General features: G+C 49.0%; 7 protein-coding genes across 7 annotated transcripts; 1 reads left to right on the top strand and 6 right to left on the bottom strand.

Annotated features, from left to right (window-relative positions):
• Positions 1-6305: 6305 nt before the first annotated feature.
• On the bottom strand, positions 6306-7613 carry VTN00DRAFT_6541 (uncharacterized protein; the record flags this gene model as incomplete). Its single annotated transcript, XM_069433189.1, has 3 exons — positions 6306-6650; positions 6708-7161; positions 7219-7613. The coding sequence occupies 3 exons, from the start codon at positions 7611-7613 to the stop codon at positions 6306-6308; spliced, it is 1194 nt and encodes a 397-aa protein (XP_069288973.1).
• A 2861-nt stretch (positions 7614-10474) lies between these two features.
• Positions 10475-11916, bottom strand: VTN00DRAFT_6540 (uncharacterized protein; the record flags this gene model as incomplete). The annotated part of the gene is made up of 3 exons (XM_069433188.1): positions 10475-10621; positions 10740-10982; positions 11050-11916. 3 exons carry the CDS (start codon positions 11914-11916, stop codon positions 10475-10477), a joined length of 1257 nt encoding a protein of 418 aa, XP_069288972.1.
• Positions 11917-13536: 1620 nt separating this feature from the next.
• On the bottom strand, positions 13537-16124 carry VTN00DRAFT_6539 (uncharacterized protein; the record flags this gene model as incomplete). The annotated part of the gene is made up of 2 exons (XM_069433186.1): positions 13537-14403; positions 14454-16124. The coding sequence occupies 2 exons, from the start codon at positions 16122-16124 to the stop codon at positions 13537-13539; spliced, it is 2538 nt and encodes an 845-aa protein (XP_069288971.1).
• Positions 16125-16564: 440 nt separating this feature from the next.
• VTN00DRAFT_6538 (uncharacterized protein) lies at positions 16565-17243 on the bottom strand (the record flags this gene model as incomplete). Its single annotated transcript, XM_069433185.1, has 2 exons — positions 16565-16755; positions 17144-17243. 2 exons carry the CDS (start codon positions 17241-17243, stop codon positions 16565-16567), a joined length of 291 nt encoding a protein of 96 aa, XP_069288970.1.
• A 1303-nt stretch (positions 17244-18546) lies between these two features.
• VTN00DRAFT_6537 (uncharacterized protein) lies at positions 18547-19892 on the bottom strand (the record flags this gene model as incomplete). The annotated part of the gene is made up of 4 exons (XM_069433184.1): positions 18547-18881; positions 18973-19409; positions 19571-19652; positions 19760-19892. The coding sequence occupies 4 exons, from the start codon at positions 19890-19892 to the stop codon at positions 18547-18549; spliced, it is 987 nt and encodes a 328-aa protein (XP_069288969.1).
• A 919-nt stretch (positions 19893-20811) lies between these two features.
• Positions 20812-21368, top strand: VTN00DRAFT_6536 (uncharacterized protein; the record flags this gene model as incomplete). The annotated part of the gene is made up of 3 exons (XM_069433183.1): positions 20812-20885; positions 20940-20961; positions 21189-21368. 3 exons carry the CDS (start codon positions 20812-20814, stop codon positions 21366-21368), a joined length of 276 nt encoding a protein of 91 aa, XP_069288968.1.
• A 117-nt stretch (positions 21369-21485) lies between these two features.
• Positions 21486-23995, bottom strand: VTN00DRAFT_6535 (uncharacterized protein; the record flags this gene model as incomplete). Its single annotated transcript, XM_069433182.1, has 8 exons — positions 21486-21654; positions 21708-21792; positions 21852-22107; positions 22156-22797; positions 22861-23605; positions 23666-23760; positions 23838-23907; positions 23973-23995. The coding sequence occupies 8 exons, from the start codon at positions 23993-23995 to the stop codon at positions 21486-21488; spliced, it is 2085 nt and encodes a 694-aa protein (XP_069288967.1).
• Positions 23996-24436: the final 441 nt, after the last annotated feature.

Raw genomic sequence — 24436 nt, 5'->3', positions numbered from 1 at the left:
AAAAGAAAAGAAAAGAAAAGAAAAGAAAAGAAAAGAAAAGAAAAGAAAAGAAAAGAAAAGAAAAGAAAAGAAAAGAAAAGAAACAAACCATAACCCAGCATTTTAAGGTTCTTCTTCCATCCCTCCAGCTCCAAGCAAGCAAGCCTCACCGCTCAACTCAAGAGCTTTTCGACGTCCGTCGTCGAAAACCTATCCATCACACAACAAGCAGACCCAAATAAAACATCCTTGTCATTTGCTGGTCATTGGTCACTGACGTGACGTCACTTACTTACCTCGATGACCTGACTCCTGGCTTAATATCAATGTTAATATATGCCATCTCATCTCCGTGGCTTCGGCTTAACCAACCAACCCTTCCATATGTTTCGTTGCGTTGCATTGCGTCGTCTACGATCTGGAAGATTGATTTTGGAGTCTCTAGGGAAAAGAAAAAGCTTTGCCGCAATGCAATGCAAAACATGTGGAAGGAGATCTGATCAATGGTCATCCTTGTCGTCGTGGATATTCTCAAGTGGCATATCCCCGCCACGCTCATACCAGAATTCTTTGTTTGTTCTGGTTCTTAGTTCTTGAACCCGATTGCATATATATATATATTGCTCGTGTATTTGCTATTTTATTCATTATTCTCTTGTTCGGGACCGAGCGATTGGGGTTGTTGTGTATTATCGAGACGGAGACGGATCTTCGCTGCTGGTGCCTGCCTGCCATGTAGTTGCCCCAACGGTCCCCAGCAACAATTCTCGAAACATTCCTGGATGGACAGGTTTATATATAAATGGCATGATCGATAGGAATATGTTTTCTTCTCCATCTAAGTCATCAGAGCTTCGTCGTTGGAACGCTGGGTAAGGGATGGATGCTTTCTTGTAGCCAGTAAACTGTGGCCATGAAGCGACCGATCCATGGTCGGTTTTATAGTTGCTCAGAGGTAGTAAAAATTGGCGTCAATTTATGGATAAAGACATATATTGTGGAACAATAACCGATCCCAAAGGGTATCACGAAATCGGTTTGACGGAGAGATACCTATAAAGGAGCCACCGGACGAGCGGTGGTACTGTTGTTCTTGTTATGACTGTCATGTCTTTCTTTATAGCGCGATATGCGTCCTCGAAATGATCATAAAGGCGTTAAGGAGGTTGAAGGTAGTGGGATAGGAGATAGAAGTAGGTAGGTGCTATATAAGTCTGTCTTTGGTCCTGGGAGCTCAAGGAGTCGAAAACGCGGCTAGACTGCTGCTAGTGTATGATTCCGTGCGAAAGCTGGGGCTGCCAGTAAAACTCAATTTTCAGCTCTTTCTTGTCGTCAGTGATGGAGACAGGTCGGAGAGCGAAAAACCCCTTTTCCCAGAGGCTGTGAATGTCATCACAAAGATACATCAGAAAGTCATTGACTGTCGAGCGAGCCCAAATTTGTGGAGGCATTTTTAAACCGGTTGGGAAGAAAGGTAAACACGTATAAAATAATGCTTCCTGCTTTCGGAATTGTTTCTGCACACTCCTCGAAACTCCACGCTGTACATACTCTCCGCCTGTTTGTGGAGAGATTTCCTTTTTTGTAAAGACGCCCGACACAGCTTCAAGGTGAAGCTGTATGGATATAGGGATGATGGGTTTCAGACTCGAATAGTTGTAGTGGATGCTTCCACAAGCTGTCATGTATACCTGGCTCGTGGTCTCAGTGAAAATGGTAGTCCTTTTCTTCGTCGACTGTCCATCAGAAGGACTTTGTATATAAGAGACGTTTGCAGGCAGTAAATTTTTGAAAGATGGAAATATATAAAGGGCACGCACAATTAGCTGCCCTGCTCTCCTCGCACTAGCCATATGAAGCCTGAAAGAAGAAAAACAGAAACGCCACATGGAGAAGCGGACTTCGGTGTATGTATACAAAATATGTTGAATCGCAGGACAAAGTGAGATGGACTGTACATCATAGCGGAGCTTCGCAGGTGTTGAATCAAGCAGGCTTGCTTGGTGGATGCGGGTGTCGATTTATATAAAGTAGAAAAAAGAAATGTTGCAGGAAATTCGGTTCCATCCAAGGTCCCTTCTCCGTTTGGACTGATCGTTCTTTTCCTTTTATAACTTCTTTGGGCCCTCTATGGGCCTCATCCTTTAGAGGAAAAGGAACCAGCGTGATTCGGTGAGCAAGGGGTGTACCGAAGTATATACGTTGGCTTGGCTGTTAGCTGGTTATACCTCGTCGCGGTGGTGTCCGAGCACACCACAAACCACCATTCGTGGTTGATGAAGAAGTGGATATACCTGGGTTTCATATATGAAAGCCCTAGCAGCGGATTCCCCAGAACGGTATGTCGTACTTCTTCCGAAGCACTTGGAAACTATTCCCAATCCCTGCCCTGCTGTCGTAGCAGACTTTGATCAAGCCTATAAGATTATGGTTAGTCCACTTCGTACTCCATTTCATCAAAGAGCAAAGATTGTGATACCTTATATAGAGTGGGAGAATATCGAGTTCGCTTTTCTCTTTTCCCTCCTGCAGCATCCAAAAGCAAGTTAAAGCTATCCATGACAATTCCACTGATATTTTCTTTGTTCACTCAGGGCCGCACTAGGGGCCCTGATTCTCGAAGACTGTCGATAGGTTCTGCGCTCAGCGCTCTCCATGATAGCACTCTCGCCTGGGTCCTTCAGAGTGTTGGATTCTTGCTCCGCCGTAGGTTCGGAAGTAAAAGATAATCGCATATATACAGTCGGAATAAGAGACGGCGGGTAGAAAACACAGCGTCTCTGTGGAATCCCAAGGCTTGTTTGCAGACTGTGGAGGGCCCAGGGAAAAGTATATAGAAGGATAAAGAGAGAAGTATAGTAGAGGCTGGATGGAGGAATAGATCATGAGTGAAGGTATATAAAGACTAAGGGAGAGAAATGTAAGGATGACTAGAGGAAAACTGTACCTTGTTCTGTGACGAAGAGAAGAGGAAGAAGTGGACAAAGGACTGGGTGCTGAGAACCATTAAAAATCTTCCCGGGAAAGTAATAAGCTAAGCGAGACATAGGTTTTGAGGGAATGCCAGCATCATTCACCGTAGAACTTCATGAAGCAATGGGTAATTGTGCGGGGACTGACAGTGATCATGCTCGGATATTGCGGGCTAGAGCGGGATATCTGCACATACTCTTGTCTTCACTGTTGTAACGGTTAGAGCTGCATCCATGACGTACTGAGAAGCAGTGAATGGAATGGGACGCTAACGTCCACCTTGTTCCCTTGTAGAATAATGAGACGGGCCGGCGACAGAGTTTGTTGACATGAATCCCTAATCAGTAGATGGAGATTGAGTCAGAGTTCGGAGGTCCGCTGCGTGCAGCGTCATTGTCATTTAAGGCCTTTACTGTGTTGAAGTTTACTACTACATGATCGCCGGGGGCAACAGGATTTGGTATATTATGATAGTTTGATCTACTACAACGAGGATAGTTTGTTCTTTTCTGTTTCTTCATTATCTCGGACTCGAGAGATCACCCAGTGTTGGTTTTTATTTAGAGAGGAAAGAAGGTAATAGCCTGCTTCTATTCTTATCAATTTCCTTTGCTTTTTTTTATTCCCATGTTAGAACAAATCATCTCACGGACTATGTTTAAATTTAAGTTAAGCAGATAGAGCAGAGCATCACAGACCATGATAGTATGAAACCCATGGACGACAGTGCACCCTCATAATCCAAGGCTGATAACACAATTTTGTGGTTAGAATTTGCCAGCCTATATAATTATGAAATGGATTACGAAGCCATATTTTAAAACATACACTAGGTATCTTATCCATGAAGATTCTCCATTATTCCCTTGTGTTCTCACCGTCGTGCTGCGCAGGGATGTCTTGGGCAGCCCTGAAATTGGCCAAGGCTTTTCTTGAGACAGGCTTGCTGATATATATATATATATATCCTTCCAATCATCCTGCTAGTTGAATCATGCCATTTATCGACAAGCACGCAATTTTGAAGAAGTGAGAGGGACAGAACCTGCAATCTAGATGAGTGTCATGCTATTATTCTTGTTCTCCTAGGCATCCTCCTCACCTTGAACAGAGCAACAACTAATATAGCCATGGAATCTTTATCATGATACTCCCGCTGGAAACTTTTCCGTTCCATGAAGAAGATCTCCCATAGGTCTTGATCACCTCAGGTCGAATGTTCCCGTAGCACATCATTCCATATCTGTTGATTCGTCTGACCGGCATGTTCGATATTTCTAATCTTTTTCGATGTGAAGTGTGCTAAAGAAAATAAAGGCGCAGGTATGTACAAGAGGAACTTGCAGGAAAACAAAGGCAGTAAAGAAGCAGGAAGAGGAACAACTTGGAGAATGATCCTAAGTTCATGATAGCTATTACAAGCCATGAATACCAATATGTTTGCTTGGACCGCTACCATTCTTAACTGTACTGATGTATGCAGTAAATATGTCAATTATCAATATGCCCATGGAGGTATATATTGATAGTGTTTCAGAACAGGGCTTGCGTGTTGGACTGCATGGCAATAACATTCTTAACAGCTGAAGGGTTTGCGGTAATTGGCACAGGCAGCACCAGTGCAGGGAGAGATGAAGCATCTCCATAGGGATGCATGGTGGAAGGGACATGATTGGTGTGCCAGTTGGCAATAGCTAAAGGATCAGGCTGGCCCCAAGCAGTATGATGTGGTCAGTGTCTACTTATAGTGTTTGATTGCGGGGTGGGGGAAAGGGGTGAGGCATGGCCGGCCGAGGCGCGAGAGCGGTGGGAGCGGCGGGAGGGGACGGCGGTTGCGGTGTTAATCTATAAGGACCAGAATTATTTATCAGTACACAGAGAAGAGAAGATCAACATTGTGTAGAAAACTTACATGGATGCCCCGACTATCCACATCAATCGTCAGACGTTTCGGCGACGATCGTGGCGGCAACGGCCGCGTTGTACCGACGCTCCGCAATACGCCGCGGCATGGTTGCTACTGCTCCTCCTTTTCCATCTAATCACCAAACTATTCATTCTTGAAAAGATTTGATATATAGATATTCCCAAAACTATAAAAAGAGTCAAGCACCAAAGAATCTTCTTTTCACAAAGACCATGTGGGGTTTCCTCCCTGTTGGACAGCAGATTAGGTATCAAGAAGGTACCTGTTGGTCGTTGAAATTCTTACCCATCATTCATTCCAGGTGGATCTTTTGGAAAGAACTTGGGAACCTTGGCATTTGTAGTAGTATATATGTTCTATGGCCAAGGGCACTGTACTGCAGCAAGAAGGAATAAGGAAATGAAGATCAAGAAGAGATCAACAAATATATTTATACCTTCGATAGAAAAGACAGAATCATAGTCTTCACCAGCAACATTCATTGTGCAAATGACATTCAATGGGTTGATAATACATCATCATCGTAAGAGGGGCAGATTTTGGTAGTGAATCTCGCCATCGCGATATAGTTAGTATATCACTGGCGGAGCTATCTAGCTAGGCATGAGTTGTCGCTAAATCGTAGCTCCCATTTTCGAGGGTCGCTTAGATTGGGTTCAGGTCGACCGTTTTGTATACGACTGAGCTTTGCGCCGGGATTGATCTAGATAGATTAAGTAGTTTGTAGAATTCGGAGATCTATAGTCCAATTCGGGAGTAAATAAAAAAATGATGTACGTAGATGGTTGCCGGTGGGGTTTCCCATTCTCCGTATAGATATCTGGTTGAATCGGTATACATGTGTTTTAAGAATACCTCTGTAGATATGACGATAGGAGGGGTATCTGTATTTATACATACGTATGCAAGAATATCTGAAACGTAGAAAGAATAGTGGATGGTAATGCAAAAGATCGAGATGGTAAAAGGAGAATAGATAGAACGCAATTAACTAGCACTTCTTCTACTTCTTGTACTGCCAGGACTAGAATTCACTATCAGGGTCGAAAACAAACGACGGCTAGCAGGAAGCTCCTCCTGGGAGTGAATGGGGATTTGCGCAAAGAATGTGAATATTTACCTTCGAATGAGGTATAGTGTTTTCAGAACTGAGCATTTAACATTATCAAAGATGATGCACCATATAGTGGAACCTACGAAGATGTCCTTGCTTGCCAACAACAGCTTTGATCCATCCCATCTACAAAGGCTCATGGGTCGGAATCAATTCCAATTCATTTTGTAATCCTAGCTACATACATGCCATGCCATCATCCTAATCCGGGATGCAAAAAATAAGCCATGAAACGCCGTCGTTATGGAATTAGTAATGTCGTATTCTGTCCGACCACCCTTGGTATACATCAAATTATGGGATTGGCGGCCATCACGAGGCCTGGTAGACCTTGAAACTCTTAAACTCCCAGTACGCATTCGTGAAGGCTGCCGGGTTGCTTGCAACAAACTGGGTACAGCTACCGGGACACTGGAATCGTTCGGTGTAGAACTGCGGCTGGCCGGCGAGCTGACCGCACAAATCGATATTGGCAATGATACTCTGGTTGCGGAAATGAGACTGGATATCACAGTTGGTGCTCGGAAAGTCGGCCAAGGCGGTTCCCCAGGTCGATGGATCCGGGCTGGCATTAGGGTTAGAGATATCGCTTGGGATGGACGAGCGTGGGAAGAACCAGACACGGATTCCTTCCTTTCTCAGCTCTGTCGCATATACCTGCAGCAATTGATTAGCATCTAGGAGTATTCTGGGGGGCTGCTATTGCATGCTTACCCCTCCGCCATTGGCGTTGAATTCAGGTCCATATGTGCTAGGCTGACCCTGGACACCACAACCAGCATTGCTGTTCGTGCCATTGAAACAGTCCTTCTGAAGCACAGTGCCCTGCTCCTTGCGCTTCACGTTCATCTCACATCCCTCTGTGGTGTGCAAGGTCATCTGGTTTCCAGCTGTAGCTGCATTGTTGGCTTCCATGATATCGATTTCGCCGTTCGTTGGCCAGTCCCACGGATCCGCCAGCCACAGAGCTGGCCAAGTGCCACAGCCATATGGCGAGTGGAGGACATCGAAGATGAAGAGCCCGTCACTGTAGGTCTTCTTCGATTGAATCCTAACGGATCTCCGGCCAGTAGAGGCATCGACAGGTGAAGTGTCGACTTTGAGCACAGCCGACGTGTCTGACGCATATGTCAAGTTCAGATACACTGATCCAGGCTGGTCGACATAACTGTGCAACGTTAGAAAGACGAATCAAGGACAAGTGCTAGGACAGGTTCAAACATACTGAACGAATCCCTCTGCAGGATCGTAGTCAGAGAAGTACTGGAAGTTGTCGAAGAATGACGTTCCCTCATACGTATCTCTCAACGAGTAGTTCAACCGGCTGTAATTCGGATATCTATTCGTCTTCCAACCCTCGACGGCTCCGACGATAACCACCACTATGATAACGATGACGATGATGCCCACAATGGCCTTCTTGCGCAAGCTCCATCCACGAGGATCAAACCTCGACCTTGGAGTCGCATATTCGGATGTACCACCCTGGGCCGGAGGAATACTGTACGGGTAGACAGGCGCATGATCAAGGTTGTCGAGTTCAGTCTTAGGAGGAACGTGAGGCCCTGCACCGTAACGACCGTAGTCATCGTGGCCGCCGTAATTGTTCATGTATACCATTGTTGATGATGATAGCGGAGCACTCCCAAAGACAGTGAAGCGAATGGGTTGCCGAGCAGCACAACTGCTGGGCTGATAGATGTTGACAAATGAAAGGCAGCTCGACCTTCTCGAGGCGGAGCAAATAATAAAACTTTGAGACTAGCGATTGAGTCCCCAGATAAGCAGAAAAACAAAGGGGATTTAGAAAGGGAGGATGGGAGAGACAGAGAAGTGAGAGGAGGAAAGAGGGAGGGGAGCCGCAAGGAAAGTCAGAGAGAGGTTGCGCACCGCTTACCCACCCATCGCATCACTCTCCCAACCTACGACAGGACATCTCAACCGCAGTCGATGGAGGGTTCCATGTCTCGATATCTTTGTCCCTTGCCCCACGACCTATTGAGAAGCGCAACGGGGTCCAGGAAGCACAACATGACAGGTCGCCGGTCTCTTCTCCACCTCTCCGGCCAGCAGCTTCGACGAACTCCCCGGTTGGCCGCTGTGCGACCGGCAACAGGGGAGAAGCATGGTCAAGCATCGTGCACGGAAAATATGCTGTACATCACTGCAAGAGGATCCCACACGAGCAGACAGTTGCCGCTTGCATCCTGCATCAGTCTGTGGGCCACAAACCTGGAGCGAGGATCATTTCCATAAAACGATCCCGCCTTGCAGGTGGTGGAGAAGGGGAAGCAGTGATGTTCAGCGCCTATCCATGGAGCCCGAGGTTCAAGAAATGCACAAATGCTACCCTTGGAGAAGCAGCTTGGGCGGTTATCGCTGGATCAGAACCAGATGGCGCCAATGATGGAGAGCGATAAGCATTCCACACGGGCCTGATGGGGGGTATTAGCGGAGCCAGCAAGGATCGTTCCCTGGGCCAAGCTCAGCGCCAACATCTCGACAAAGCGACGAGCAGCTTCTCTGCTTGACGCGTCGCGCTCCACCCGCTGCATCGATCGTCTCCATCCCATTCCTCCGACGCTCGCTTCAAAATATAGCAACACCAGCCGCCGTGAACCCCCACGTTGACATCAGCATACCCGCTTAAAAACTTGCACCCGGTCGATAGACAACTTTCCATCCAACGAGCGCTGAAGGGATAATGGCTCATAATTTTTACCTTGGCATCGTGTCTCTTGGCAGTGCATGTTTATATCTAGTCTATCCAGGACGAAGGACAATTCATCGGACAACCAAAGATTTAATCCACGGAGTACATCACCTGGGAGACAGCGATGCAATGATAATGCTACGCACTAACTAGCACTTAAAGACCGGTACTATGGCTCAGTTTACTTGACAGGATGCTCGCAATGCCTCATGATACGGACCCCGAAAATATCATCACATACCCAAGCACACCGATATCAGCGGTTTCCAGAGCCATCGATTCCAGAGCTCTCGGCCTAGGATACATGCAATGCGGTGATATAAGCTATGCTTACCTACCTCAGGCATTGCTCTGAGGTTTCAGCCTTATTCCCTACACCGACACTCCAGTTCCCGGCAGGCCATGCAATCACCTTGGAACAGGCTTTGAATCCAGGTGTAATTCCACAAAAACAATAGCTTCTTTTATAGGAATTATCCTTAACCCAGCGTATAAATTTGGACAACCAATTCACACAGCATCGGATGTCTTGTGGCTACATGCTCTTCAAAATATTTAACATATACATACCTATATTGTCGAGGTCGGTGGACTCCTGATCAAATAGCCAATCAGTGTCCAGATGAATCTGAATTTGCCACAAATTTCCCCGTATTGTTGTCAAATTACTATTTCATATATCCACGAAGATTCATTCGCTGTCTCTCATCGCTTCCTTTCTTCTTTCCGCAGGGAGTCACTGCTTGCCACCTCATCCTGCTCCATCCGATAACGAGGTTGAATATCTCGTCTCTCTCGGTCCTGTCTACATTCACAACCTCAACTGAAATGGAATGGTTCGCGTGGTCATCTGCATTACCATGGGTATCAATTGAAGCACCGTCACGTCCAACACGGGCTGTGGATATGGTAAGGAATTCAAATTCCAGTCCCTCGAGAGTGGGACTGAAGTGTCCGATCCAGGATGATGTTGAACTCTTGGACATCTGGACGAGAGATGCAAATGGATATGACCAGAGCGTGCGCGGGTAGTGTGGCTTCGTGCCAAAAGCCACAGAATAAGTCTTGATGAATCGAAGGCCAGAAGCAGAGATGAGCAGATACCCGGGACGGCCCCGGCAGGTCGCACGGAAAGAGAATATGTCCTCACTAGTACCTCCCTTTTCTCTAACTGCTGCGTCTGCAGTGCGGTTTCCTCTAGCTTCGTTCAGACGGCAAGCTCCTTCTTGCACTTCACACGTATCGATAACTCCCTCTCCACTGTCGCTATCTTTCCATGTCGGACGCTTGGTGGAAGCCTGGGTGTTTTTGCCACCCGACTCCGTCACCTCTTCCCTTCTGATTACTTCATGCTGCTGGAGATATTGTATTGCCCATTCGGCTGTAGGTGAGAAGAAAGTCAGTGATCGATGATTGAAGCAAAATTGGAAATCATGGGTATACTGATGTCCTTACTGTTTGTCGGTATGTCCCAGAAGATCCATCGAAGTGGGCTGACAAGAAATCGATATCTTGGATATCGACTCGAAACAGGCCAACCGAGGAAGAATGTCAAAATAGAGAATAACCAGAAGACTTTCATACAAAAGGCCATATCAGCAAACAATGAGAGAGTCAAGCAAGACGCAAAGAAGAAAAGCGTTGCGGCTGTTTTGCGAGGGGATCGCCAGGCGTAGAAGCTAGAAACACGTCAGCAAGTGCATTCTCAGCCTCTAGTACGCTGCGTCAATTTACTTCGTCAAAATCTCAAGAAAGCCTGCGAGATCCCCTACTTGAAGCTGAATATAAGGTGCAACTTCATCAAGCATTGGTTCGAGCCAGCGCTCTCGTCCATGTCGATCGACCATCTCACCCCACCGATATGCTTGCGCACTTCTATCAAGTGCTCGATCAAGCGAGTGCCTAACTGATTCGACTGTAGTTGGGAAATATCTGTTTCTAACGACAACGAATATGATATATGCGTGCTACTGAGCTGTCAACAGGAACATCAAGGCCGGAAATCACTGTTTATCAGGAGCGACGTAACGCACCATAAATCCGACAATATGTTGTGTATACCATAAAACCACAAAGACTGCAAACCACCATGCTGTCCGTTTTGGATTCTCCCATCGATAGAGTCGCCTTATCTCCATGAACCATTCCTGCCACGGTTCAGTCGCCATGACGAGGCGCTCTATGTAATGCGCCAGGGTCTCCGAGTCGAATGACAGTTCACCTAGACTTTCATCGACGTACCTTGCCATGAAGTCTTGACAATTGTAAAGAAGAAACTAGAAGAGATAAGGTAATCAGCAAGGGCATTTAACAGAAGTGTACCTTCGCAGTCAATCCACATACGTGCGCGACATATCTCTGCCATTTAAAACGAGTGGTGGATTCTGTGTTTTCCTCTTCGAAAAACCGTTCATCATCAAGCCGCGGATGGTCGGAAATGTGCGATGGTGCAAGGTGCACTCGTTTTATATGTCTACTAGTGATCCATGCAACCCGAAGGCTTTCGCGGTGAGCCTCCAGCTTCTCAACTTTTCGCCTCTGTATTTCTGCAGCGTCTGGTGTCTCTCTCCAATCCTGTTTGCCCACTTTATCTTTTCCAGATCCTTGATTCTCCGACGTCCAGTTTCCTGTCCTCGTCCTCAGCTCATTCGCCCGATCCGATTCCATCCGGAACAATACATCATGTGCCTCGAGGAATTCGCGATCAGATTCTGGAGAGATATACGGGCGAGTTGCCCTCGACAGTCTTGCTGCAGTCTTGCATTCGAAACGGTCCATTGCTGCCCGCTTTGGATGAATGATTGTAGTGGCAGTCTGCTTCGCAGCTTCTTTAATTCTGTCTTTGGATACCTGGGAGTTGGGAGCAGCCCCCAGGATGGCCGGGGGTCTGCCGTTGATGACTTTGATCGGGTTGAAAGCGGGATCGGTTTTGAGATAGTTGTACGACAATGAAAGGTGTTGTGTATCATTGTCTCCCGAGGTTGAAGGCAGTGAAGCGAGACTCTGATGTGTTGCAGACATCAAATGTTTGCTCTTTCGGATTACCCTTAAAGCCAAGCTATTTGGCTTGCATGCATTTGCTGATGTAGAATCGACAGATGACATCTTTCCTTTCTCAATGTCTCCCGGCTTCTCGGTTTTCCTTTCAGTCAACGCCGTTCCGTAGGCAGGCCGTTTCCCACCTTCTTTGTCTAAACCTGCAGGCTCCATGGCAAGAGCCAATAATCGAGTTGTCGCACATAAAGAATGAATCGAATCCTTGTCAAGAGAATGTCCAGGAGGTTATTTGCGACGCGCCTTCAGAAACGAATGATCCTACTAGTTTTTCCAGCACCAACATCGCGGTTGCCGTGTTAGCGCAAGAAACAAGGGAGCATTCAAATATTCAGGGCCAGTCAGCGTCAGCAGTGGATAAAGGCGGACTCTTTTCTATGATCGGGCGGAGAGTAGGTAGGATAAAGCCTGATTTATCACTCTTGGCATTTGAGCTTATCTTGCAGCAGCGCTGGCAGGATTGAACGTGCGTCGTAATACCAACCACTCAAACTTGGCAATGCGTCACAGCTCCGGTTGAAGGAGTGGGAATAAGCTGGCAATAGATCGCTGCAAGATCACTGCAAAATTAGGCTGGTAGGAGGGGCCTCCAGTGGTATACGATATCAGCCAAACTTCGATCGCTGCTGTCAGTCTCACCCAATCTAGATCTCGACATTCAGGATCTAAAAATTTCCTTGTATGAGGTTGTCTCTGACGATCCCTCACCGGTAGGTAGCCTAGGGCAGCCACACCTGTGCAGACATGGTGGGAACCGGCACCGGAAACGGAAAGTACCTACCTGACGATGATGATATCGATACACAGAAAGAGGCGAACATGGGAGGAACGAAAATTCTATTTGATAAATGAAAGCATCTATCGAACGGGTCTGCATTATGACATACATTGCCTCTTTACTTGGGTAGGTAGCTTGAGTAGGTAGCTACCCGTGTACATTACTTTACCATAGGTATGGAGTGGGAGTTTTGAGATTACTGTATTAGAACTTTTTTTTTATTTTTTCATTAAAAAAGGAAGACAGGCAGGGCTAGGTGCCTTCCTACTTCTCAGATCTCTTGCGCTTTCCGAGTCGCTCGACTCATTTTATTCTTTTTATTGCTTGTAGTTTTAGACTATCGTTCTACGTTCCTTAGGTTGGGAGATTCCATCTACCCAAGTCAAATGCTTTTAATTGATTTATCCGGAACCCATACCCATGTCCATGCCTATGCAGATGCGCTGAGGAGCAGGACGGATAGAGGATTTCGAACTTGAATTCTAGAATTCGGGAAGTTAGAAAACTACATATACCAGAGATTTCTCGTACTGTATTCCGTATTGTCAAGGTATAATATGATATAATATATACATGCATGTTAAGGCAGGTACAGCTCGGAGGACATATCTCTATTTTCATATCTAGTACTGTGTGCTGTACAAGGACGAACTGAACTGGATGGATAGAATGAATAGAAGGTCGGAGGGTTTCGTAGCGACATTTCTCAACAAATGTATATCACGTCGAAAGCAAACGCTGGGGTAAAGTTTTTATAGCCCGTAGGATATACCGCAGAAAGAGATATCTTCTAAAATCAGATCAACCGCTGAACAAAGTGCCCGCCAAAGATGGGGCACGAAAAGGTATCTATTCGAATGATGCGACATTCTTTTCAGGGTAAAAAGGAAAATGGCCACCAACGCCAACCAAACCCCCCTTCTTTACTGTCGTTGTTTATTTCAACTCCTGATAAACTCCTAGTGCTTCACTTCAGTAGTATGGGTTGATCGTGACGGTTATGACGTCGGAGACTGACGAGTAACAGACGGTTCAATAGTTTCGCCGTTCTCGCGTGGCTGCAGCCCTGTATCTTTGGGCGACATGGTAGTATCGGACCGGAAGAATCCCTGCGGCTGCGTTCCTGTATCTCTGCCCGTGGTCATGCCGGTCTCCGACCGGAAAAATCCCGGCGGTGGCTGGCTGGTCACGGTGGACATGTTGCTAATATTGGAGGTGCGACGGCGCATGCGTCTCTCGGCGTCCGCAATCTCTTTCTTGTGGAGCGACTCCGAAGGAAGCAAGATGGCACGGTCAAGTGCGTAGGGCAAGCCACGGTGACGGCCGCGGATCTGCATCGCGATGATGACCAGCTTCGAGAGGGTCTTGAACTGGCTGGAGAAGGAAGCATTGACGTTTGGATAGCCCAGAGACAGACCGACAGTACCGTACGCAGAGATGATTTCGAACAGGACTGAGAACAACGTGAATGCATACTCGTTCGTGTTCTCGAGACGGCTCCCCTCCACGATGGAGATGATGAAAAGTCCCAGAAACACGTACCACAGATCGAAACTAAGCTGCTTCCGCAAGTGAGTTGCAATATAACTGGGCTCCTTGGTGTTCTCCGGGGTTTCCTCCTCATCATCATCGGCTGAGGAGTAGATACCGAGACTTTTCTCTTCATAGACGTTTGTCCTGCGCATGGAGATAGCGATCGGAAACACTGAGATATACATCATGATCAAGTAGGAAACCTGAATGGCTGGGTGCAGATTAGAGAGACTGATAACGCTGAAGCCAGCAGTTCGCGTGGACGTAGCCTGAAACCAGCCATCCAGGACACGTATACCCGGCGGAATGGACGTAACATCAGGATCGTTCAGCTGTAGATAGATTGTCAGTCGAGAAATGGGAAAACATATGGGGCACTCACATCTAGAATGATGAAGAAGATCAAATCCACCCCGTTGAGTATGACAAGAATGGCGAAGAGCCACCACGTGGCGTTCCGAGGGAACAGGAGGGTAAAGCATCGTCGTGGATGGTCGAGTAAGAACTGCAATTCCTCCCAGAGAGGACTGCCTTTGGTGGTTATTTTACATAGAACCCATATTATTAACCGGAGCAGACAGGGGAAACCGGTGTTTCCAATGATAATGAGGAAGGACATCAGGAGAAGGGGGAATATAGCGTCATTGAACGAGTTCATCGAGTCCGGTGTCAGAGTGAACCCCAGATCGTTGAAAGCTGAACCGGCCGTGAAGATACCCCACCATGGCCGTCCTATTCCGCCTTCCCGCAGAACATTTCTGTACTTCTGGCCCGCGTGCATTATCCAAGGAACCAGACAGATGATACCAAGGACGTGGAAAAAGAAAAAGTAAGTGATCAGGACCAGGGCCAGGGTCTTGAGTGCTCGATACTCGATGCCGCCCAGCTCGTCCCTCTGCTCCTCAGTCAGGTTAACGAAGTTGGAGTTTCGTCCAACCGTCGCGTTCCAGCTTAGGTATGGCAGTGTCTGCTTCTCTTTCTCCTCAGTTAATGACCGGAGCAACGTGTTCAGCGTGCTTCTTCTGGCGCGGGACCGTTGCCGAGTCCACGGTTCACCACCGTCTTGTCCCTCAGTGGCGGAACGACGTCCGTCCATCCGGGGCAGGGTGGTGGTTCTCGACCTCGAACGTAGCAGTTCTGGTTCGTTGATAGTAATATGCTGACCAACGGACGGCGCGGCTGTGTCCCCTTGTGCAGAATCCCTCAACCTTTGCCGGCGTTCAGACTGGCGGGTGTCCGTCCGGTCGAGATCACCGCCTTCCTCGTCCAATGCCTGCGGCATGCCTCCGCGATCATATTCCCTCGGACTGGGAATGCGCAACGCGCCTTTGTCCCTCCGCTGTCTCTCCAGAAAGGCGATGTGGTGCTCGGGACTCAGCTGGGTCGGAAGGCGCATGCCACGGAGGCTCAGGCGCCGTGAAACTGGACCCAGTGTGCTGCCAGTATCCCCGTCTATGCCATCAACACTTGGAGTAGTGTCCTCTTTCGCATGCGAAGAATTGGTCTCGGAAGTCGACTCGGGTTCGGGCTTCGCGACTTCATGGTGCTGGACACCTCGACGTGCCTCCCCGGCATTGTCCCGCAGGACAACAATGGACCTGCCACGGACACCCATCTCTTCCTGGTTCGCATCATATTCATCCCTTCCCGCGGTAAATGTTCTGGCCCGTGACCTGGTCCGGCGCATAGCTCGGGCATCCTGTACCACATGCTGGAATCTCTTCTCGAACCAGTAGAGTCGGACGAAGACGACGAAGGTGTGTATGAATATCGGGTTGCAGATCATGGTGAAGAACCACAGGAAGACCTGCTGATAGGTGTGCAGGAGGTTCAGGTCGACGGTGTTCAATCCACTCTGGGTGGCCGCACCCGCTGCATGGAACAGGGCATCGATATAACGCAGCTCACCGCCTGGATAGATGATGATGGAGCAAATGATGGCGCAAGAGATGATGTATGCATAGTGGATCGAGATGAAGTTAAAGTGTATCTTCTTCAGGATAGGGGTTCGAGACTTGAGCGAAGTAAACTTTTCGATGACGGCGGAGAACATCGTTGCAGCACGGGAGACGGGCCCCGCCTCCACGAGAACCGGTGACTGAGGTCCCCGAGAAGACAATTATATAGGACACTTATAGGTGAGGCGATTTCTCTAGAGAGAAGAGGGGCAGCATCGAAAAAGGCGTCCAGTGGCTAGGCGTGCAGGGCCAAGGGGCGTTCCCTCGCAGGTCTAGGGGACGCTCGTGCAGAGACCGCACGGATTGGTCGCTGTTAGCCCTTTGGGGAGAAGCAGCGCTTCAACGAGACGGGCACGGAGGAGACAAATCTCATGATGATAAGGGCGCCAAGGTTTGGGAGACAAGCAGAACTTGAGGAAACCAGTGTAGAAGCGTAGCAGCCCGCGAGGAACGACGGGAATAAAGGGAAAAAAAAAAAGGAGGACAGAGACCGGGAGAGCAGAGAGGGGAAAAGAGGCGCAAGATAGTGAGCAGCTTAATTGAGACGTGCGCGCCGGATCTGGTGGTCGGCGGCGGTGTCGAAGCGAGGTGGAGAGGTGCCGAGCGGCGGCCGAGAGCATCGTGGCCTGTTCATCGTCGAAACGCCAGGATGACGCCAGCTGAGATGAGCCGGTGGAGCTGAGAACAAACCACCCTCGTCGCCCGTTTCTCTCGATGGATAGGGGGCTGTCATGTTGATAACGAGCCGGCATGCGATCTGCGGTCCATCGCCATGTGCGTGAAATCGCGCATGCGCCCTTGCACGCCGTCCCGAAGCCCAGCATGATCGGCTCGCAACCAGCCCGATCGGAAAGCAGATCGCTCCGTGATCATGGTGAAAAAGCTTTTCTCTCCGAGTTGTCACTTCATCTCACCCCTTCTCTGCTGTACCAATTGCTGACACGTATGGAGGATACTCTGCGCAGGTAACGTGTCTCTCTCTCCGTCCGGGACGGCACACTCTGCCCGTTGACAATTTCCTCCCCGACGGGCCGGTCCCACTTGATAGAGGGCGATCGATCGAGAATTTCATTTCAATTCCCGTCGATGCTCTTGTGTCCTCCGGACGACTTACGTAGACCCATCCCCAGCCAAAACACGGCTTCCGGAATGAGACTGTCGTCGATGTTTCCACCTCCATCCTGGTTCATCAATATTGGCGTGGTCTGGGACATCAGGGATTTAACTCAATGTGCGCTTATCGATAAACAAGCTAAAAGCCTAGAACATGCATCTCCCTTCCCTAAGCGTCGACGACTGGAATGCAGCTCCGACTCCTGCATCTAACCTGCGCCAATCATGGGCCGGACAGAGCTGCACTGATAGCGCGGCGTAACATGACGCACAGTATGGACATCACCGAGCTAGCTCTGCTAGGACCACCATACCATCCGATATGGCCCTGATATATCAGCTTAGAAGCTCAAGCACAGCCTCACCGCTTCTCCAGCTCCGTTCCACGTGCTGGTCTGTTTGGCGCTCGATCCCCGTCAACTGTGCGAGGACGAGGTCTCAAAGCTCAAAGCATACCTGTCAGGCCCTGCACGGGAAAGATAATGAGGTAGGTAAAGACGGTCCTTTCGGTTGGGATCAGATCTCGTATACTCGTTTACCTAATATAGTAACAACTAATGCACGGCTGATGTTGATATCGGTTTCGTGCTCAGGTACACAAGCATCACTTGAGGTTGGTCCCTCCTAGCCCCGTCTCGAAGCCAAGAAGCACCGCCGAAAACTTACCACTTTAACAATCTGTCTAGATCTCCTCCCCCGGTCTTTAGACGTTTCACGATGAAACCTGCCCGACCCACAGTCAACTTAGTTGCAATATGACATCTGCACTCTCATCTTTACTATGTACGGTCTTTCTGAAGAGATGCTACGAATCCATTCAGTGGATTGGATTGGTTGAACCGTAGACAGATTGGTGCGCAGCAATTCTTGGGTTCAAGTATACCATTTACAACCCCACCTTTTTCTCGCTCAGAAATGGCGGATGTTCTTGGCGGTACCATAGATCGAACATTGGCATATGAAACTCTGATCATTGCGGTCAGAGAGCTTAAATCGCTCAGCTCTAGGATCCTAAATGGACAACGGACCACAAAAAGTCAGACTCGGTTTTCTACTAAGCTCGTAAGCTCAGAGAGAATAAGTCTAGCTCTCCCCCCTTGTTTCTGAACCAGTGACGGTTCTCCTGCTATCATATAATAAGACTACCAATGTTCTTAATCGCAAAAGCACCGAGAAATCTCCACCATCTCAGGATTTATTACTAGATGAGGGAATGTAAATGATCCTTGCGTTGAAGATTAATTTAAAAAAAAAAAGACAAAAAGTTTATTCGCGAGACTGAATTATTCTATTGGGTTCTATGTACGTAGATGGATCGCTTTCTTAATCGATCTCTTGGCGGTTGTCGCGTGGAAGACTGTAGTTCCATCGCTAGAGCATGAGTGTGACACAGCCGACAACATGCTACTTCATATGCCGGTACACATAATGCCACCCCTCTCTCCCGATATCCTCTCTGACCTTATAATTCTCCTCCGCGACCTTCAACACCCCCAGATCCATCTCCACCACCAGCACCCCTTCCTCCTCGGCTCCCATCGTCTTACCTCCCACGGGCCCCACGTGCGGCAGACACACGCGCGACATGCCGAGATATCTGTCCCGAGGGCCGGCGACGTTGGCGAAGATGACGGCGCAGGTGTTCTCGAAGCAGCGGGACGTGAGGGTCGATTCGAGGAAGAGGGCCTCGCTGTTGGGGTTCAGGGAGAGGGCGGTCGGGGAGGCGTCTTGTCGTGTCCCTTTTTTTCCCATTAAGATCAGCATGTATATACCTAGGTATTTATATAACATATTAAAGGGGAAAAGAAAAAAAAAGAGAGAAAAACTCACAAAAAGTCGGCACAACAACCACCTCCACCCCACCCGCAACCAACTCCCGAAACGCCTCCGGAAACGCCAGATCCCAGCAGATCAGGAACCCGACCTTCCCGATTGGCGTATCGATCACCTCGTGCGGATCGTGGCCCGAGGACGTCAGGTACTTCCGCTCCGGGTGCCAGAGGTTCTTCTTGCGGTAGGAGCCGAGGATGGTGCCGTCAGAGGAGATGAAGTGCGCTGTGTTGTAGAGGTGGTATTCTTTTGCTTCTCCTTCTTGATTGCTGTCTGCTGGGTTTGAGGAGATAGGGTGCTTTTCAACGATTGTGCCCGGGACGATGCACATGCTGAGTTCCTTCGCGAGGGATTGATACGCGCCGAGGTATTTCTGGTAGTCGCCTGCTTGGATCGCGTAGAGGGGGTCGGAGGGGGCCCAGCCGTTCAGGTGGTATCTAGACAAATAGATTAGCAGGTCAGAATAGGACAGAATTTTTGATTTCTTTTTTTTTTCAATTGTCAGATTCATCTACAGCAAGTATACACATGTACGTATATCTGGCTCTTTCCAATGGGCAGGATTAATAAGTCGAGTTAGGTAGGTAGTTATACTCACTCCGGAAGCACAGCCAACTCCGCACCCTGCGCGGCAGCCTGACGGATATAATCGCATGCTTTGGCGTGGTTCTCCTCTATCGCTAGGTCCTGTAGATAGGTAGATAGGTAAGTATTCAGTTGCCAATGGTTAGGTACCTAGTTTAGTTCCCTTCGCAGCAATTAGGTACGCAGCTTATATAAAAAGTACTGTGCATATGCAGCATGGCATCTGGCCCAGGAGGGCCGGCCGCCAAAAGGATGCATAGGTAGGGGCCCTTCAAGTGTTCTATACATGCCTTGATATGCCATTGGATGACGGCGACCTTGTGCGTCGGTGCCATATTGAACCGAGTCGTGAGTGGGTTTTAAGTAGGTTAGGTAGGTACGAGCCTAGTTAGGCGGGGTGGCTTCGAGATTGACCAATTTTTTTTTGGGTTTAAACAGTCTGTCGGGTTGGAACGCCCTTACGGCTATGTAGGTACTCGGTGTCTTGAGATGGAAGTGTCATGATAATAAAAAGTTGTTATCACGAAGGTTTGATTGATTAGGTATCAACCCGTGTCTTTTAACCTTACCCCACATCTCAGATACGAAAGGCCAAGCAAGCAAGCAAGGTACAGTGCCTGAACTTGAAGCAAGACAGTAATATTAAAAGAACGTATATAAAGTAGGACATAAATAACTACACTTAGTTCGATAATTGTTTCATGCTTATTTGAGATGTACTCTCCGGCATAGAAAGATAGATGCGCGGGGTTAATTGAATTTAGATAGTGCGGTGATAAGAACAAATAATACATGCGCATGTGTACTGTACATTCTATTAGCTATCCCCACCGCATCATTACCTATACAGACATCTCAGAATAAGAAAGAATTCCAGTGGACAAGGTACGGCAGATATAGGTACTAAGGTAAGGTAGTAGTAGTGGGCTAAAGCAGTTTGGAAAACAGCGCCTCTCCATCTGTGGATAGTCCAATGTCCCAGTCCTGTTGCATCTAATTATCTAGGAAGATATAGCCTAAATGGTTACCCTGCAGTCTATAAGGTATTACTACTAGTGGCGCCTGTCGCCAGGTACCTAAGGCGCATCGACAGGAAACGACCTACTTTAAAACGATCGGCTTCGGGTCAATGGATTGATGCTCGGGCTGGGCATCTGTACCGTCTAATATAAAGCAGGTATAGTCGCCATCAGACGGGACAGCGTCCACTACGAATCCACGATCCCAATCAGCGGGACAACGTGGTGGCACCTCATGGGTCCAGACCATCGTGCCCAGAACAGACATACCGGGCTGGTGGAAACGAATAGGTTGGCACAGAACAACAGGTAGTCAGGCGGTAATAGGTACCTAGTCTATAGATTGATTATTCTACACTACAGTCATCATCAGCTTGCTCACTATGTGAGACATCATTGCTCTATCGCTCATTTTTCGTCGTAGCAAGCATCAAGGGTGGAATCTGCGCCAGAAGGGGAGAGAGAAGGGACGCCACTCGAGAAATTTAAGAAAGGAAAATGATGCAATAATGAAAACAAGCTAATTAATCAATATCTAACAACATCTGAGGGGTAGGGTAGCAGAAAGCTAAGCAGGATGGGGTGAACACGGTCGAGGAAGAATGACAACAGCGATCAATCGGAACGGGGCATCATGAAAAGGGATCAATCGTTCTGAACAAGCTCATGTCTGGAGGAAACAATAGAAATGAAGAGAGAACATGCCGGGCTCCCAGACGGACAGACAGACAGATAGATAGACAGACCCAAAAAGGATTCGATTTCAATGACCGCCACCCGAACCAACAGTAGAACGGCGAAAGCAAGGACCCACGGCAAATTGGAAGCAAGGGAGTATACTTAACATGCACGTCTGACCCCATACAGGCACTGCCCTATGTATATCACGTGACCGTCTTCGGCTTTGCATTACTGGACCTGGCTGACGATCTCGCTGGCGCGCGACAGGCTCTCCACCATCTGCTGGCACTCCTTCCGCCGGCGGACGGTGTACTCACTCTCCTTGAGCAGTTCGTCGAGCTCGTTGGTGCGGTACATCTGCTCAAGCAGCTCACGCTGCATCTCGTCCTTACTGAATCTGTAGACAAAGTTAGCATACTTCCTAGCACGGCCGGCTGCACAGCTACGTACTGTACAAGGGTATACATGATGGCCTTGGGGACCATGTCAATCATAGTGCGCTTCACGATGTTGAAGTAAGAGGTAATCAGAAGCTCTGTTGCACCGTTAGTTCTGACTGCTCTTTCTCCGTGCACAGACGACGGGTATCCTTACTGATAACTTCGACCTCGTTGTTCTCCCGTTCGGACAGTGTCCCTGACGCCTTCAGAGTTGGTGGCGGGGGCTCCATGGCCGCCATCTTCTTCTTGTTCTTCGAGGCGAAGAAACTGCCGAAAAATCCAGAGTTGCCCTCATTCATGTTGTTGTCCAGCGACGGGCTACCCGACCGCGGGGGAAGGGGCTTGCCTGTCTTGGGGTCAACCTGAGTGGGCTTGCTAGCCTGGTTGCGTTCGTTCACGATAGCCATTGCCTGACCACGTTAACTCTTGATCACGGAAGATTCGTTGGTAAAACTTACCCTGTGCCCGTTGAGGAAGTCTGGGTGGCCAGTGTTGATGTAGCATGCCTCCATTGCGATAAGGTCCTTGACAAGCTTGTTGGTCGGCTCCATGGCCTTCTTAAAGAACTGAATGACAACGGCGTGGAATTTCTCCTTCAGCATGGGGTACCGGCGGAACAACTGCTTGTTCAGAAGCTGACCAAGGATCCGAACCAGCTCATCATAGACCAAAGAGACACACTTCAGACTAGGGTCTTCGAGTCTCTTGATCTGCTGCTTGACGATAAGCTCGAAGGCGGTAGTTCCAACGAACAGAGCAGGCGACGAACCGGACGAGTTGTAGAGGATCGTCCGAATATCGATGTCCTTGACTTGGTCAAAGGGATCCACTGCCTTGATACCGTTGGAGTAGAGCTCGTGGAAGACGAAACTGATACGAGCACCACCAGACAGCTCCACACTGGACAGTTCCTGGTTGTTTCCTTCCAACACCGTCCGGTATTCGTTGCTGAACTCGGTGATGATGTTAAGGACGATATTGGCGCTGTTGCCGAGCATCGAGTCACCCAACTGCGCCAGCTCGGAGGTGTATTTCTGAAGAGAGGAGGAGATTCGAGCTTTGATATCTGGGAGCGTCTGCTTGATGTGCATCATGAGGATCTAGAAGAAACGACACCAGTTAGTCTCGTAAAACCGTTAATAGACCAGTCCAAGCTCACGCACCAAGTTGAGCTTCCTTGCAAGGTAAGGCGTTCCACAGTAGGACGCCTTGTTCCGGTACGCCTTGTGGCTTTCGAAGAAGTTCTTCTCGTGCTCCAGCGCATACGAGATAGGCCGCTTGTTCTCGATATCACGCTGACCACGGTTCACCACCGGGACGTAACCCAGACGCAGAGGAATGATCCTGCCCGCAAGAATATCCACCACGTCCGTTCCCTCGTCCATCAGATCGACCTTGGTCAGGACACCGATCGTGCGCTGACCCTCCGGATCCACCTCTCGTGCCAGCTTCAGACCGTCGGAGTTCGCAAGATCCTGGTTCGCAGCTGTCACGGCGAGGATGATCGCATTCGGCTTGCTAATCTGCTTCATGACCATATCCCGGATCTGCCTCTCGATATCCTTTGGCTGGTCGCCGACCGGAACCTTCGTCAGACCGGGCAGATCGACAAGGGTAAGCGTGAGGACGTTCGGGGAGTAGATGCGCAGGTTGATCGGGGCCGGCGAGATACCTGCATTGCGGCCGACCTTTGCTTCCGTCTCGCGCACGATCTCGTCCCGGATCTTGTTGAAGTCGTAGAACTTCTGGCCAGGGATGTGGAGGAACTCGCCATACTCGTCCAGGTTCGCCTCGCTGTCCGTGGTCTCCAACTTTAGATCGCCATTCGATTGACGCTTGTTCGAGGGCCTGTTGATCAGTTGCAGGACGAGCGGCCGTCGCGTCACAATACCTGCGCCTCGCGGAAGACTGGCGGACGGAAGGAGGTGGTCAGCGGTGAAAAGGGGAGGGGATGGAACAGAAACTCACAAGTCTCTCCCCACGATGTTTTCAAGAACCGAACTCTTTCCGCTAGATTGCGATCCAACGACTACTATTTGTGGCAGGTCGATAGGGTTTTGAACCTAGGAGGGGGAGGGGTCAGTTCTGAGCTCCGGTTGCGGTGTCCAGAGACACGGAACAGAACACATCGACAACTCACCCCAACTGTGGTGAAGACATCCTGTAGCTTGTTGACGAGGTTGATGAGGCTGGGGTCATTGACATTTATCCTGCAGCATAGCAGACAGTCAGCTACTGCGGGGAGAGCTCATGGTGAGGGGACGGGGGTCCGCACGAGTAGCCAGTCGGAGATGCCATGGCTGGCGAAAAGGTCGCGGACACAGCTGACTCAACGCAGTGGAGTGACACAAAAGCGGCGTATATAAGTGGGAAGACAGGCGAAGCAGGGCGGTTATCTGGTGACCGCTGCGAGGTGAAGGAGAGTTGCGGGAGTGGAGGTTCGGAGCGTTGTACGTTGCGTGTCGACCGCCAAGTGTGAGTTCGCTTCCGATCAGATAGGGAAATCTTGAGGCTGACCCGACCCGTGCCCCTGCGGAGCTTAATCTCGGGCTCTCGCCGGCTGTACCTTTAATTTAACAGCAGACTTGCGCCTTTCCTGGCAGATGGATTTCAGCGAGATGGTCGCCAGAATCTTTCTTTTACTATTATAGTCCTACAGACAGAGCCCAACCTGGCGGTATTATTTCTAGACCACTCCATCAAGTTCCCCGTCTCGGGACGGACGCGTCATGAGAGAGC

Source organism: Thermoascus crustaceus (assembly GCF_041956765.1).
Source record: "Thermoascus crustaceus strain CBS 181.67 unplaced genomic scaffold VTN00scaffold_3, whole genome shotgun sequence".
NCBI lineage: Eukaryota > Fungi > Ascomycota > Eurotiomycetes > Eurotiales > Thermoascaceae > Thermoascus > Thermoascus crustaceus.
Note: the sequence above shows the minus strand (reverse complement) of the source record. Positions and strands in the feature narration are given on the sequence as shown.